Genomic DNA, 15,446 nt, shown 5'->3' on the forward strand with positions numbered 1-15,446 from the left:
GGTAGGCTGTCAAAATGTTCCTTTTTTTTTTAACCTTATACTGCAATTTGTTACGAGTTAAGAACAAAATTCAAAAATATGATTTACACATTAATCTGATTGGGGAAAAAAAAATCAAATTCAGTTTTCTTTCTCCAAATGTTCAATTATTGTTTCTTTTAATGTGTAAAATCAAACTGACAAGCATTACACAGACCAAGCATGACACAAATGTATATTTAAAAAAAGACAATGATCAGGGCACTGTTTATTTAGAAAATAGTTTTCAAAATAGATCATTAAAACAATGCATCGCAACAGAATTACTCAAAATCATTTAACTTATTTGCTGTTAGTGGGACAGAAAGTCTGCATGTGCATCAATATCAGTACTGCTACTCCAAAGCAAGTTGTGCTTCCACCTATCAAATACATTTCTAAACCATCAGATAGGCAGTTGTTTGCATATTCACACATTTTGCATTAGAAATCAACATTTTAAAAACAAAATATGAAAATCTGATATAACACACCATTTTAGTAAGATTGTGAGAATGATGGTTCTGTTAAGAGTTCAATACTCCAATTAAACAGGACTTGTCCTGTGTTCAGAAAAAAACATGTCATACAACATTTAAGTATCGTTTCCCTTTTTCAAAACTTAAAACAGCACAGCTGACAGTTTTGTTCATGCTACCTGTACACATAGTATAATAACAATTAGGTAGTCCAGCTAACTTGTATAGGCTTGAATGCCCAAGTATCAGGGTGACCCATGTGCATCAAGTCTTTGTAAGGGGAAGTGCTCCACTGGAAGGGTGGCACCTGGTCCCAGGTCGGCCCGCTCACTGCCACCATGCCATAGTCTCGGAACATCTCGTAGGAGGTCATCTGCAGAGGAGCAAACACATGCACGATAAGCGCACGCACAATACAGCTGATTTAGCAAAGAGCTAATTCACACACCAGTCACTTTAATTTAAGCCAAAAATGTACAAAAGATTCAGTACGCATAAAAGTAGAAAGCATAAGATAAAATTAAATAAAAACCTTCATGTCAGTTCCCCCATGTGATCTCTGCCTTAAGGCACCAAAAGGATAGGTTCCATTTGCAGAGTTCAGGTCCGAACGAGCTGAGATCGCATTCTCTCCATTGGCAGGGGGATCACAGCCTTCACACTTAGATAATGGGTCTTCCTTGAAGTTGTTATACCTGGGGAGGGACACAGCATCTCATAAGTAAAATAAAATGTTCCTATGAAAATGTAATCATGTATTGTTAAAGTTTAATCGTATTTTGCAGATCAGTCCAGCAAATGACTGAAATGCTCACCTCAAACCTGTGTAACACAAAGACCTTACCTCATGAGGCGAACCATTGAGTCCACATCTGTAACATCTGTCTGGTTTCTCCTGAATATCTGAGCCCGAGGATTCTGCTCCAGAGAGAACCACGGGCCAAACTGCTCCACAAGCTCATTGCAGCCGCTGGCATTAAATATGCCCGGGTAGTATCTACAAAGAAGGATGAACGAACAAAAGAAAAATTACATTCTGAAAACATGCAACCACATTTACATAAAAAAGTTTTTTAACTGGATACTTACGGTATGTTGTAACTGGCCCAATATCCTTTCTTCATCAATTCCTCAGTTTTGTCAGCGTAAACAACAAGTCCCCTGTAGCATTACAAGAAGAGAAAAGCTTATTCTAAGTGAACGAGTTGTCACAGCGTAACGAGATGTCTGCAGAAATACAGTTGGTTTGATTAAAGGTTGAATGTAAAGACTTACGGAATCTGCTCCAACACAACAAAGAGGTCCTCCTTGATATCAGTCTTCCCCGGAGTAAAGTACTTATAGTCTACAATCATCCACTGATTGTTATACCTAGAAAATAAACAAACAAACACATGGTCCAAACTGATTATCTTTCATTTATTTACTGTAAATGTAACTGAAGTTGAATCAACTGACTCAGCAGATGACATCAAACATAGAGCATGATGACCCCATTATAGACGTATGACACCACTGAACTCCTGATTACAACTGGCCTTCTTCTACTTCCTTTACTCTCATCAACCCACATGTCTGTGCAAGTTTACATAACACTGCATCTAATCTTGTCATCAGTGGGAATTTTGAACACAAGACAAATAACAGAGGAGAGGATCACATCTGAACAAAGTGGTGTTAGTGCTGGTTAAAAAGTAACGCGAGCCGAATTCTTTCTGGTGTGTGAAACTCACGTTCCGCTGTTGTACTTGGTGAATATCTCGGCCCATTCCTTGCCAGTAACAGCCAGTCGATTAGCCACAATGTTCCTCAGCCATTCCATGACGCTTCCTGTGGGCTGCACAAACTTCCACAGAGCAGGGTTGCTGTTGCCGATAGTAGTTTCCAACGTAACCTGCAGACACAAGAACAAGAAAGTCCACCTAATAAAATAACATATTCAAATACTGAAATGTATTATTTTAAATGTATTACATTTGCCAAGCATAAGGAGTTCTCACCAAGCCGCTACTGAGGATATAAAAGTCATCTCCAGAGAAGATCGAACCAGGGTAAGATGAGAATGCCTGAATTCTCCCAAGAATAAAATAATTGTCTGAAATAGAAAACAGAGCACCTTAAACTATATTCCCACATATATAAATAACAACGCTGCCAATATTTTGCTGGTGCTTTCAATGTTAGGAAAAACTGAAAAAAAAGCTGATTAAAGAATAGTTTGACATATTGGGAAAACATGTTTGCTTTTATGCCAAGAGTTATATTGAACTCTGTTGGTTGTTTGTCCAGGACTAACAACCAACATCTCTTAACCTCACTCTATTAACACATATCTTGATTGTTTAATCCTCACAAAAACCAAAGTCTGAAGAGAGAATGTTTCGGTTTTATGTCACAGACTGTTTCTCAGAATCTTGTTGCGAAAACGTTGCCCCGACACCAATTGAGGAAGTCAGTATAGAGCCAAGCTAGAGGTCACCTCCGGTTTTTATGCTGAGCTAAGCTAACCGGCTGTGGCTACATATTTACTGCGCAGTCATGGGAGCGCAATTGATATTCTCCCCTAACACAAGAATGCATATAAGCATTTTGGCCAAAATGTTGAACTATTCCTTTAATATAATAAAAAGAGACTAAAACCAGAGACACAATCAAATCAGTAAAGTACCTAAAGGAGAGACTTTGAAGTCAAACATATATTTCTTCATAATACGGAGCATGGCCTGGTAGGTGTTCCAGGTGTCATGTGACACCAGCAGTTCCTTATTGTTTGGCAACAGCTTAATGAGAGCAGAGCAGGAACCAGATCCAAGAGGTCGCGTTTGGCTTGATTTGTTCAGAGCTGATTCCAAATCCTCAAGATCCCCGCCCAGCTGGAAGAGACTGGTCAGACAGAGAATCAGTGAAAATGTGTGAGACATCAAGAAAAAGAAGTATGATCTCAGAAACAGTGATAAAGCATGTTTGATTAATACAAAGTGGAGATAAGCACTAACAGGAAACCAAATGGATTGAAGGAGAGCGGCCCCATGGGAAGTGACAGCTCGTCGTTGTAGCTATCCTCCAGACCTTTCAGCTGCAGCAGGGCCAGACGCACCTGACAAGAAAAACAAACACACACACTGAAACATATTGTCATGGACCTGTTTTTAGGTGCTTTCTAGCCACTTTTTGACGTTTTTAACCTATTTTGGACGTCATACCAAAGTATGACTTTTTTTCATTTTTATTTCTCATATTTTGGACGAAATACAAAACTGTGTTTTTAGGTGCTTTCTAGGCACTTTTTGACGTTTTTAACCTATTTTGGAGGTCATACCAAAGCATGACTTTTTTTCATTTTTTTTCTCATATTTTGGACGAAATACAAAACTGTGTTTTTAGATGCTTTCTAGGCACTTTTTGACGTTTTTAACCTATTTTGGACGTCATACCAAAATATGACTTTTTTTCATTTTTATTTCTCATATTTTGGACGAAATACAAAACTGTGTTTTTAGGTGCTTTCTAGCCACTTTTTGACGTTTTTAACCTATTTTGGACGTCATATCAAAGTATGACTTTTTTTCATTTTTTTTTCTCATATTTTGGACGAAATACAAAACTGTGTTTTTAGGTGCTTTCTAGGCACTTTTTGACGTTTTTAACCTATTTTGGAGGTCATACCAAAGTATGACTTTTTTTCATTTTTTTTCTCATATTTTGGATGAAATACAAAACTGTGTTTTTAGGTGCTTTCTAGCCACTTTTTGACGTTTTTAACCTATTTTGGAGGTCATACCAAAATATGACTTTTTTTCATTTTTTTTCTCATATTTTGGACGAAATACAAAACTGTGTTTTTAGGTGCTTTCTAGCCACTTTTTGACGTTTTTAACCTATTTTGGAGGTCATACCAAAGCATGACTTTTTTTCATTTTTTTTCTCATATTTTGGACGAAATACAAAACTGTGTTTTTAGGTGCTTTCTAGCCACTTTTTGACGTTTTTAACCTATTTTGGACGTCATATCAAAGTATGACTTTTTTTCATTTTTTTTTCTCATATTTTGGACGAAATACAAAACTGTGTTTTTAGGTGCTTTCTAGCCACTTTTTGACGTTTTTAACCTATTTTGGAGGTCATACCAAAGCATGACTTTTTTTCATTTTTTTTCTCATATTTTGGACGAAATACAAAACTGTGTTTTTAGGTGCTTTCTAGGCACTTTTTGACGTTTTTAACCTATTTTGGAGGTCATACCAAAGCATGACTTTTTTTCATTTTTTTTCTCATATTTTGGACGAAATACAAAACTGTGTTTTTAGGTGCTTTCTAGCCACTTTTTGACGTTTTTAACCTATTTTGGAGGTCATACCAAAATATGACTTTTTTTCATTTTTATTTCTCATATTTTGGACGAAATACAAAACTGTGTTTTTAGGTGCTTTCTAGGCACTTTTTGATGTTTTTAACCTATTTTGGACGTCATACCAAAGTATGACTTTTTTTCATTTTTATTTCTCATATTTTGGACGAAATACAAAACTGTGTTTTTAGGTGCTTTCTAGCCACTTTTTGACGTTTTTAACCTATTTTGGAGGTCATACCAAAGCATGACTTTTTTTCATTTTTTTTCTCATATTTTGGACGAAATACAAAACTGTGTTTTTAGGTGCTTTCTAGCCACTTTTTGACGTTTTTAACCTATTTTGGAGGTCATACCACAGTATGACTTTTTTTCATTTTTTTTTCTCATATTTTGGACGAAATACAAAACTGTGTTTTTAGGTGCTTTCTAGCCACTTTTTGACGTGTTTAACCTATTTTGGACGTCATATCAAAGTATGACTTTTTTTCATTTTTTTTCTCTCATATTTTGGACGAAATACAAAACTGTGTTTTTAGGTGCTTTCTAGCCACGTTTTGACGTTTTTAACCTATTTTGGAGGTCATACCAAAGCATGACTTTTTTTCATTTTTTTTCTCATATTTTTGACGAAATACAAAACTGTGTTTTTAGGTGCTTTCTAGGCACTTTTTGACGTTTTTAACCTATTTTGGAGGTCATACCAAAATATGACTTTTTTTCATTTTTATTTCTCATATTTTGGACGAAATACAAAACTGTGTTTTTAGGTGCTTTCTAGGCACTTTTTGACGTTTTTAACCTATTTTGGACGTCATACCAAAGTATGACTTTTTTTCATTTTTATTTCTCATATTTTGGACGAAATACAAAACTGTGTTTTTAGGTGCTTTCTAGCCACTTTTTGACGTTTTTAACCTATTTTGGAGGTCATACCAAAGCATGACTTTTTTTCATTTTTTTTCTCATATTTTGGACGAAATACAAAACTGTGTTTTTAGGTGCTTTCTAGCCACTTTTTGACGTTTTTAACCTATTTTGGAGGTCATACCACAGTATGACTTTTTTTCATTTTTTTTTCTCATATTTTGGACGAAATACAAAACTGTGTTTTTAGGTGCTTTCTAGCCACTTTTTGACGTTTTTAACCTATTTTGGACGTCATACCAAAGTATGACTTTTTTTCATTTTTTTTCTCATATTTTGGACGAAATACAAAACTGTGTTTTTAGGTGCTTTCTAGCCACTTTTTGACGTTTTTAACCTATTTTGGACGTCATACCAAAATATGACTTTTTTTCATTTTTTTTCCTCATATTTTGGACGAAATACAAAACTGTGTTTTTAGGTGCTTTCTAGACACTTTTTGACGTTTTTAACCTATTTTGGAGGTCATACCAAAGTATGACTTTTTTTCATTTTTTTTCTCATATTTTGGACGAAATACAAAACTGTGTTTTTAGGTGCTTTCTGGAGATTTTATCCATCCTACAAATGCTCAGTACCTGGTACCAGTACGGTGAGTTTGGATTTTTCTCTATTTGGTCTTGAATCCACTGCAGATTGGTTGTGATGAAAGCCTTAAGGCGCTCACAGTAACCGGCCTGAGTCTTAAAGGGCCCACAGTAGCCCATCAGCGTGTTCATCCAGTGCTTGTAGATGAGCTACAGAAACATGGATAGCAATGCAGAACGAAGTGAGTAAACAGAACCTTTGGACTACATCTAAATCAAAGCACAATGACAGCAGGAGAGTGAGGGTGGATACCAACCTGAGATGTGACGGCAGCCTCCACTGCTCCAGCAGCATAAGCCTGGATACTGTCATTGTACTTACTACTGGTAGTGACCTCCAAGAAAGACCAGCTGAAGAGAGCACATTGGAATCATGAAAAAAGACAAAATATATATGATCTTTGTGAAGGTTTCAAATTTAATTTAAAAATAAAAAACCAAAAAAAAGAAACTGCTGATGAGACATCTGTATCGTTGTGTATGTTTGAGGGTATGGAAACAACATATTTTAAAGAAAAAACACACATATTGGTTGTATTTAACCTGTCCCTCTCCACACACACACACACACCCACACACAGTAAAGTATTTATATATAAATTGTAAAATATGAAGCCTTAATAATTTTGTATTGGTGACTTTCACATAAATATGGGTTTGGGGTTTTTTGTTTGACTGCATCAAAACTTTTATTTTACAGAATTAACAATGGAGAAAAAAATTAAATTAATTTAAATTCTATATATTTGGTGGCATTTGTGTTGTATTGGTCATAAATTTGATTATAAACATTGCCTTTTTTTTTACAATGTATATTTATCAGCCAATATTTCTGTATCACACTTTTTTGTTTCTTCCCAATATCGGTATAGGGCGTAAAAAACACATATCGGTCGTGGCCTAGTGAGAAATGTGTGTCGGACATTTTCCTTTGTTATTGTGAACTATAGACAAAACAAATAAAGTAAAAATAATTGATATGATAACTCATCATAAAAATTCTCGTTAGTTGCAGCCAAAGCTTTACCCAACTCAGATAAGTTAGACAATAGGTTTGTGATGTCAGCTGATATCTTGACCCAGCAGCACAGAGAAGGACGGAGGAGAAAGGTTATAAATGTTAAAGGTATAACTAAGAAAACACGTCTGCATACACAGACACATTCTCCTCACCCTGATGTTTGGATGTCATCAGTGAAGTTGGCCCAGGCTACAAAGTCCTTCTGAAACCCGTCCACCACAGACAGCTCCCCGCTCTGCCCGTCAATCACCGCGGACTTTATCTCGGCTCGGACGCACGTTAAACACAACACGTAGAAAGCTACAGAAGCTGAGCTGAAACTCCCCACAGAAAACATCTTGTTTATCCTGGACGCCATGTTCAAATGAGCCAAGTCACATGATGCTGCGGGGGACTGGTCACCTGACACTACTCAACAACGTACTTTCAAAATAAAAGACTTCTTCCTGTGTTTTTTTTTAAAGTTATTTATGTCAGCCACAACAACACAACATGAGACATAAAGTAACAAACAACTTTTAAATCATGGAATAAAATTTTATATAAAAACTGACATCACTCCGATCATGTTGTTAATTTTATACAAAAACGTGTGTAATTTCAGAAATACAAAGATTTCAAATTTTATCACAAAACTTTGATGAACTGATAAATTTATCACCAGTTCCTTCTGCACATTTCTGTAAGGTCCATATTTCCTTTACAGTCCTATTCACAGAAATACAAAGGAGCACTGGTCAGAATTGTGTCGCAGGTTTCACAGCCACAGAGACGTTCAGGGACCTCAGTTTTCCCCTCCCCCTTCAGTTTCCATTTTTCCCATTGTTTCCTCCAATGCTCCTGCCTTTCGCGGCTTTTTGGAGGCCACTGAAATGAGGAACAAATAAGTTGTATGAAAAAAAAACCGAGTATAGAGCAATTACATCATTTCATGGATAGTATTTGTATGTAGATTTACCATGAAAATGCTCGGCTGTTTTCCGTCTCAGTGTTTCCACAGTTTCCTCAGCATCAGCCCACTCCAGCACGAGGCGCCTCCCGTACAGATGGGTGCTGTGGCAAAGTGCAGCAAATGCTTTCTATGGAGAAAACAGGCACATAGAATTTAAGATCATAGCATAATATTGTACAACTTACTATACTATAGCAATGGAGGGGCTCTGTGTGCCATAAATATGCACCTTTTAGGCTATTACCTTTTAGAACCTAAATCAAAATCACACACAAACCTTTGCATCCTGTTTGGTGAGGAAATCCACAAAGCCAAAGCCTCTATGTTTCCCTGTACCAGCTGCTTTTTTCGGTAGGCGGACCGTCTTCAGCTCTCCGAATGTACTGAGAGAACAGAGGCAAGAAATCAGAGCGTTAATGAATTATCTCCCTCTCAACCTTTCTCTCATCAAAGAAAAAAGCAGTTGTTTGTGTGTGACCCCTACCTGAAGAGTTCTCGAACTTCCCTGACACTGGCCTGGAAGGGGACATTGCGCACAAGGATCTTGGATCCGGTCGGCTTCTTCTCGAGTTGCTTCCTCTTTCTGGACACCTCGGTCATCCTGCACAAGGGGAAAAATATTAAATGGGTAGCGACGACAGGAAAAGTTTACATGACCCACAAACCATCACAATCAACATGTTAAAGTAATGAAAAGCTTTTACTTTTATGCACATTTCAGCCAATACTGATAATTTTAGTGCCCGATTCCACAACAGGAGTTCACATGTCATAATGACCCTGTGAACACCTAAAAACACTAGTTCCCAACAGTCCTGATTTACCACTTTACCTTTTTAATTACATTTTTACTTTCACAGTTTTTTAAAACATATGCAATTGCAGTTTTTATTGAACAATGTTTACTAAATCTTACTTTGTGGCTCTCTCAGAAATCTTCAGCTCTAACTCGTGATCCTCCACAGAACAGTGCTGGAGGGCGGTAGAGAATAAGAGAATGTACATAAAACCAGGTAGTGGACAAAGGTTGACAAGAGTTTTAATGTGGAAATGGAGCTGGTACCTGCAGCTGCCTCAGGGCCTTCTGTGCTCCCTCTGCCGTCTGATACTGGACAAAGCCATAGCCCATGGACAACATCTTTCCTGAGAGTCAGAACAAAAACACAGGGCGGTTAACTCACCAGCTGCTCTCCCTAAGCATGACAACATTCACAGAATCACATAAATTTAGATTAATGATGTGTGATCACTGTGAGTCTGTAATCTTACTTTGGATGATAATGCAGAAAAATATGACAAATGCACTGTTGAGTGTTTTTCTCACAAATGAAACTCCAATAAATCAATATTCATTTTCAGATGAGGGATTCCATTTCTTTTTGATACCTGATTTATCTTTCTTCTTGGAGATGGTGCAGGATGTTACCTTGCCACATTTGGAGAATGTCTACAACAGACAAATAAAAGATATATAGCAGAGTTGTATTTATGAATTACAATATTGCATATGAATGAAATATGACCCACCTCCTGTAGCTTCTCCTCTGTTGTGCTGAAATTAAGATTCTTAATGAAAAGTGTGGAACCAGGAGCAGATTCCTCCTCTTCCTCCTCCTCTTCTTCTTCCTCCTCTTCCGCCTCCTTCTTGTCTTCTTTCACTGCCTCCTCTTTCTCTGGTACTTTGTTAGACAGATACAACACATATTTTAGATATCAATTATATTTTATCTCCTGCATGTTTAAAAAATACAAAATTTGAGAAGAGTGTGAAGTTTATGAGTCTGTGTTGGAGGGATTCTACCTGGTTCTGGTTTAGCTGCCACAAACACGCCGACAGGTGCCCACTCCAAGTACAGCGGGACATGTTGAAACTGCAATAAGAAGGAAATAAAAGTCTTCAGTGTCTCCTCTCAACACACACTGAATGGGCAGCCTATGCAGGTGAAACACACACACACACACACACACACACACACACACACACACACACACACACACACACACACACACACACACACACACACACACACACACACACACACACACACACACACACACACACACACACACACACACACACACACACACACACACCTTGCTGTAGGCCAGCCTTGTAAAGCCTCGTTTTGCTTCAGTCGGCTCCAGGAACTCGATGATGCCGGTGAGGCCTGACGGTGGCAGCAGCACTCGACCCAAAGAGCCGTGAGGAGAGAAGAGTTCCTCCAGCTCTGATACAGAGACTCCAGTTGGAAGGTTTTTCACCAGGATCACAGTTTTACTCCTCTCTGCTGCAGCCTGGACACCAGGGCGGGGGCACAAACACACAACAATATTAACCATAGCTACGAGAGTAAAGGCTCCATAAAGCAGTGAAGTAATGTAAAGTACCTGACTGAAGGAATCCAAACTGACACTGTTGTCGAGTAGGAACTGTCTAGTCTCCTGGACGATTTGTGTTTCTCCCAGAGCCATCCTCACTGCAACACTTCCCTTGGCCTCCTGCAGGGGAGGGCAATAACCAAAGAGGAGGGATGCTTAATGTGTATTCTGCTTTACAATGCACATGCTGTTATAACCATTAATATATAAAAAAAACAAATAGAATGCAGTGTCACACACATGGTCCAGAACTTGGCTTTTTGTGGTGTTGTATTTTTCAGCAATAGCATCTGCCACTGCACTTGTGCCGACGAACAGGGTGTTCCAATTGTGTGAACTGGAAAGAAGCAGAAAGGTCTTGAGTAACTTTAAAGAAAAACCACAAAGAAGCAGAAGAGAAGCAGAGGATTAATGGGACCTGGGACGTTTACCTGGAACTTGAAGCTTTATCCTTAGCATCTTTTTGTCGTTTGTAAGTTGAAGAGCCCGGACCACCAGCATCTGAGGATTCAGCCTTTTCCTTCTTCACAGTGGAGGGAAGCAGGTGAAGCATCCTGCCCTAAAAGCAAGAGAGACAGAACCTTTTAAACCTGTACATCTACTATATCTACAGGTGCACATCTTCTAGGGAAGATATCTAAAAAATCTGTTTGAGATCAAATACCTGAAATATGTGTCCATCCAACTGAACAAGAGCTGTCACTGCATTCTCTGGTATCATGTAGGTGATGAAAGCAAACCCTTTAGGTTTCTTTGTCAGATTGTCGATCGGGAAGAGCACTTCAGATATTGGACCTGTAAAGATGGTAAATTTAGAATAAACTCGGAAAGGAGAGAACCTATTTCTGCAGGGACAGGCTTGTGTGCGTGTTTTTTTTCTCTCTCACCATGTTTAGCAAACAGCTCATTGATCTCTTCCTCTGTGCAGGTGTAAGGCAGGTTTCTGACAAAAAGTCGACCGGACTCTGCAACATCTTCCTCCTCCTCATCCTCCTTGAGCGTCCTGGTGAAGTTTCTGTCAATTTCTTTTTCCTTTCGGTCCCTCTTGCCTTTACCCTGATTACCATCGATGCAGAACACCTCGATGTAACGTCCCCCTGAAACCACAGACACAATGTGTGACATTTTAAGACAAGGCAGATGTAATGCAGACAAAATGTCAACACAACGGTCTCAGACATTTTCTTAATTAACAATATTGTTCTCTTTGTTTGTCAATTAGCAAATCTGGGACAAATGAGTATATTGTTTATACAAAATCTTAACAGCCAGCAGTGGAAGATATTTTGACCACCACCTCCTGTCATATCTCCAATGACATGCAGCGAAACATTATGTACAGTACAGAAATAATTACCTATATAGTCTTTATTCTTCTTCAAGGCCTTTTTCACCTCTTCTTCAGAATGTAAGTCCACGTACACATAACCTGAAACACACACATAAGACATCTGTGTTTTTACATCTGTGTAAAGTCTACATAGACATTTACAGTACTGTCATCATCGTTTTCAGTAACTTACCTGTTCTATTCCCGCTTTCGTTCTTCCCGATCCTGATGGCTGCAGGCTTCAGCGGGGTCATGAACTCTTTAATTTGTTGCTATTCACGTAACACATAAAAATAAATATTTAAGTCTCTGAAATGTACTGAGCGTTTTAAGGCAGAGCATCTTCACTGCACCTCTGAAATCCCAAAACTCGTGTTCAGTCACCTCTTTAACGTTGAAAGGAGCTCCTCTCAACTTCACTGTGAACTCTGTCGTTGGCTCCATCTGTAACAAACAGATGAGTGTGTTAACAAATACAAACTGAAAGCAAACCCCGTGCTGTCCTGAGCTTTAATGTGTAACGATGGATGTTTTTCAGCACTCACCTCCTGTGTGGCAGTTTTCTTGACTTTTTTCTGCTTCTTATCCTCAGAAGAAGCTGAAAGTTTGGTCTTGGAGCTGTTTTCTCTTTCACCACTCTCATAGGCACTGTCTGCAGGCTGCACAGAACCAGGCTCCTCGTCTTCATCATCCCCTCCATCATCATCACCATCCTCCTTCTCCTCCTCATCCTTCTCTACGCTCTCCTCCATGGTGTCGTCTGTCTGTGCCACCTTCGACCGCAGGTAATCCATATCTGACAAACCAGACTTCAATGCTTCTTTAGTGGCACCTGAAAACAAAAACATGCCACTCGTATTTAATCCAGTCAATTATATCTTTGCATTCATACTGTAAAAATGTCTATAACAGCAATATGTAGAATTGTTGCAACCATATTTGTACACTGCAATTGCAAGTGTACAAGTTAAATTGTATTTTATTTGAGTATGTTTGTGTGAATGTTTGCTTTTACTATGTATGTATGTATGGTAGATCATACTATAATATATTATGTAATAATTCATATCCTATATATTCATTCTTACTCCTAGTTTTTCTTTTTTGTCATATCCCATAAATGTTGTTCCAGTTCGAGGGCTACATCCTACAAAGTACATGGTTCAAAAACACTGGCTCTTGAAAAGACCTTGAGGCCAGGTTGAACCAAGTGCTCCTTAAATGAGTCTTTAAAGTCAAATATTTGCAGGTTTACAACTGAGACCTCGTTGATAGTAAATGTACATTAACGGATTTTCCTGAAGTATCTTGTAAATCCAGACTTCAGAGGATCCAGCTGCTTAACTGGGACCAAGCTTTAAGCTGTGTACGAGAGGAAGGGACCCAGTATTACCAACCTTCATTTTCATCATCTTCCTCTTCGTCCTCCTCTTCCTCCTCCTTCTCCTCCTCCTCCTCCTCATCATCCGACTGCTCTGAATCAAAGTTGAGGTAATCATCTGAAGCGACCTTCTTCTTGCCCTGAGTCTTTGTCTGTCCGCTGTCAGGAGGATCAGCTGTTTGCTGCAAAGTGTCGTTCGCCCAGGTCGGTACTTGGCTTCGATTCTGATGAACTGACAGAAACTCCTTGAACACCTGGTCTTCTTCCAGCTGAGACGAGAATTAAATTAAAAAAACAGCATGTGTAAACAAATGATCAAATATCACAGACAGACAGATGTTTATTGGATTTTGCAAGACTAATGCAGTATGAACCTGAGATTTAAATACAAGTAAACTATAATGCTGTAATCCCTCAAAGTAAGACATTCTCACAGGTATATTATAAAGACAGGAACATGGATGTTGTAGATACGTCAATGCTGAAAATGAATTGATGGCTTGATAAATCTGTGAAATGAAATGAATGTATACTCAACTCTAAAGTATGCAAATGTATGCATGGGTGATTAAGAACTGGTTATACTCTGATTATTTATTGTTGTCCATATAATACTAGAGTTTTGCTACTGAAATGAAAGAAATACCATAAACATGTTTTTGTTTACAACACAGTTATAGAAGCAGCTTGATTTCTCACATGTTACATTTTTAAAAACAGACTAAACTCAGTAGGTATTTGATCAAAGAGTGAAATCTTTGAAGTGACACACACTGGTATCTAAACACAATGCTACGTGCACATTTTGGTAGGGACCAAAAAGGATTCACATATCGTCCACATTCAAATTTTATATCACTAACATTAAACTACAAGCAAATCTAGCTGCTGGATTAACTCACAATTCCAAGTGCTGGGTTGACTTCCTTTTTCTGTTCCTTCTTTTTCTGAAGACAGAAGTAATAAAGACAATATTTTTCAGAAGACATGACAGAACATAACATTGTACTCCACCAAGACAAATGAATACACCGTGGCTACAACAGATAATGACATAGAAAGACTTTTTAGTATGATTAAAATGCAGGGTTGATTTTCCTCCTTGTTTCCCTCTGGAGATAATCGCAGAGATCCAGACTTGATGTGATCTCTCTCTAGGTTAGTGTGTGCAGGTACCTTCTTGCTGTCAGCGTCTGCGGTCACGGAGGGTTTGTCCTGGCCTGATCTCTGCGTGTGTTTACTCCACGCTTTTGCCTTAGTGGGGTCTCCAAACGCTTTACACATCTCCACCTGGAACAAACGACAACCACGGGTTCACATGTGGAACAAATGTCATTAACAACCACAACAGGAGGAGGAGGAGATGCGGACGTCTCACCGTGACTCTGGACATGTCCACGAAGCTCCTGTCGAAATGTTTCAGGGCTCCGTTCGCATCCTCTTCGGTTTTGAAGCCCACGAAGCCGAACTTGCGGAACTTTCCGTCCTTGGTGAACTTCAGAGCGCAGTCAGTGACGGTCCCGAAGGCCGCGAACATGGACCTGAACCGCTCCTCCTTCATCTGCACACACAAGCACACAAACACAGAGAGAGACACACAGAGAGAGAGACACACACACACAGAGAGAGACAGAGAGAGAGACACACACAGAGACAGAGAGAGAGAGAGAGAGAGAGAGACACACACACACACACACAGACAGACAGACAGACAGACAGACAGAGAGAGAGAGAGAGAGTTAACACATCTGCAGGTGGACGCCACCAACATGCGGCTTTATGCTGAAAAACAACATAGCGGACAACTCACCCCGTTGGGAAGGTTTTTAACGATGATTCTCGACATGGTTACAACACGTTTTAATCCAACTACAGAAGCAGAAGAGAAGCTTTTGAATAAATGTCAACAGACGAGCGTGGACTTGCTACCAGGCCGCCATGTTGAGAAGGAGGAGCTTCTTCTTCTTCGTGGCGTTACTCTTATTGCGCACTACCGCCACCAACTGGTATGGAATGTGGTCCGG

General features: G+C 38.9%; 2 protein-coding genes across 3 annotated transcripts; both read right to left on the reverse strand.

The window, feature by feature from the left end:
• Positions 1-213: 213 nt before the first annotated feature.
• Positions 214-7,784, reverse strand: plbd2 (phospholipase B domain containing 2). The gene is made up of 12 exons (XM_034596143.1): positions 7,533-7,784; positions 6,617-6,710; positions 6,351-6,509; positions 3,494-3,594; positions 3,166-3,380; positions 2,498-2,592; positions 2,231-2,391; positions 1,773-1,868; positions 1,587-1,658; positions 1,342-1,494; positions 1,030-1,192; positions 214-870 (listed from the first exon to the last, which is right to left on the reverse strand). Exons 1-12 carry the CDS (start codon positions 7,736-7,738, stop codon positions 700-702), a joined length of 1,686 nt encoding a protein of 561 aa, XP_034452034.1. The 5' UTR covers positions 7,739-7,784; the 3' UTR covers positions 214-699.
• Positions 7,785-7,902: 118 nt separating this feature from the next.
• On the reverse strand, positions 7,903-15,389 carry rbm19 (RNA binding motif protein 19). 2 transcript variants are annotated; one of them, XM_034596142.1, is made up of 24 exons: positions 15,233-15,389; positions 14,801-14,983; positions 14,599-14,712; positions 14,325-14,369; positions 13,447-13,691; positions 12,587-12,875; positions 12,426-12,485; positions 12,235-12,313; positions 12,069-12,140; positions 11,599-11,808; positions 11,376-11,506; positions 11,143-11,270; positions 10,952-11,048; positions 10,721-10,831; positions 10,427-10,627; positions 10,134-10,203; positions 9,860-10,011; positions 9,719-9,779; positions 9,396-9,475; positions 9,249-9,304; positions 8,817-8,933; positions 8,610-8,715; positions 8,339-8,459; positions 7,903-8,247 (listed from the first exon to the last, which is right to left on the reverse strand). In XM_034596142.1, exons 1-24 carry the CDS (start codon positions 15,266-15,268, stop codon positions 8,165-8,167), a joined length of 2,847 nt encoding a protein of 948 aa, XP_034452033.1. In that variant the 5' UTR covers positions 15,269-15,389; the 3' UTR covers positions 7,903-8,164. The 2 variants fall into 2 exon arrangements, with proteins under 2 accessions (XP_034452033.1, XP_034452032.1); XM_034596141.1 differs by having other exon boundaries at positions 12,587-12,873; positions 13,439-13,691.
• Between the last annotated feature and the right edge of the window lie 57 nt (positions 15,390-15,446).

This window comes from Hippoglossus hippoglossus, chromosome 9, assembly GCF_009819705.1.
Source record: "Hippoglossus hippoglossus isolate fHipHip1 chromosome 9, fHipHip1.pri, whole genome shotgun sequence".
NCBI lineage: Eukaryota > Metazoa > Chordata > Actinopteri > Pleuronectiformes > Pleuronectidae > Hippoglossus > Hippoglossus hippoglossus.

Coding starts and splice junctions, on each gene's coding strand:
- plbd2 (XM_034596143.1), bottom strand. CDS start 7,738: ATGGCGTCCAGGATAAACAAGATGTTTTCTGTGGGGAGTTTCAGCTCA. Junction 3,381..3,493: donor TTCAATCCATTTGGTTTCCT/GTTAGTGCTTAT, acceptor CTGTCTGACCAG/TCTCTTCCAGCTGGGCGGGG. Junction 1,869..2,230: donor ACCAAGTACAACAGCGGAAC/GTGAGTTTCACA, acceptor TTTATTTTCTAG/GTATAACAATCAGTGGATGA.
- rbm19 (XM_034596141.1), bottom strand. CDS start 15,268: ATGTCGAGAATCATCGTTAAAAACCTTCCCAACGGG. Junction 13,692..14,324: donor TCAACCCAGCACTTGGAATT/GTGAGTTAATCC, acceptor TTCTCGTCTCAG/CTGGAAGAAGACCAGGTGTT. Junction 8,460..8,609: donor TCACCAAACAGGATGCAAAG/GTTTGTGTGTGA, acceptor TTTTCTCCATAG/AAAGCATTTGCTGCACTTTG.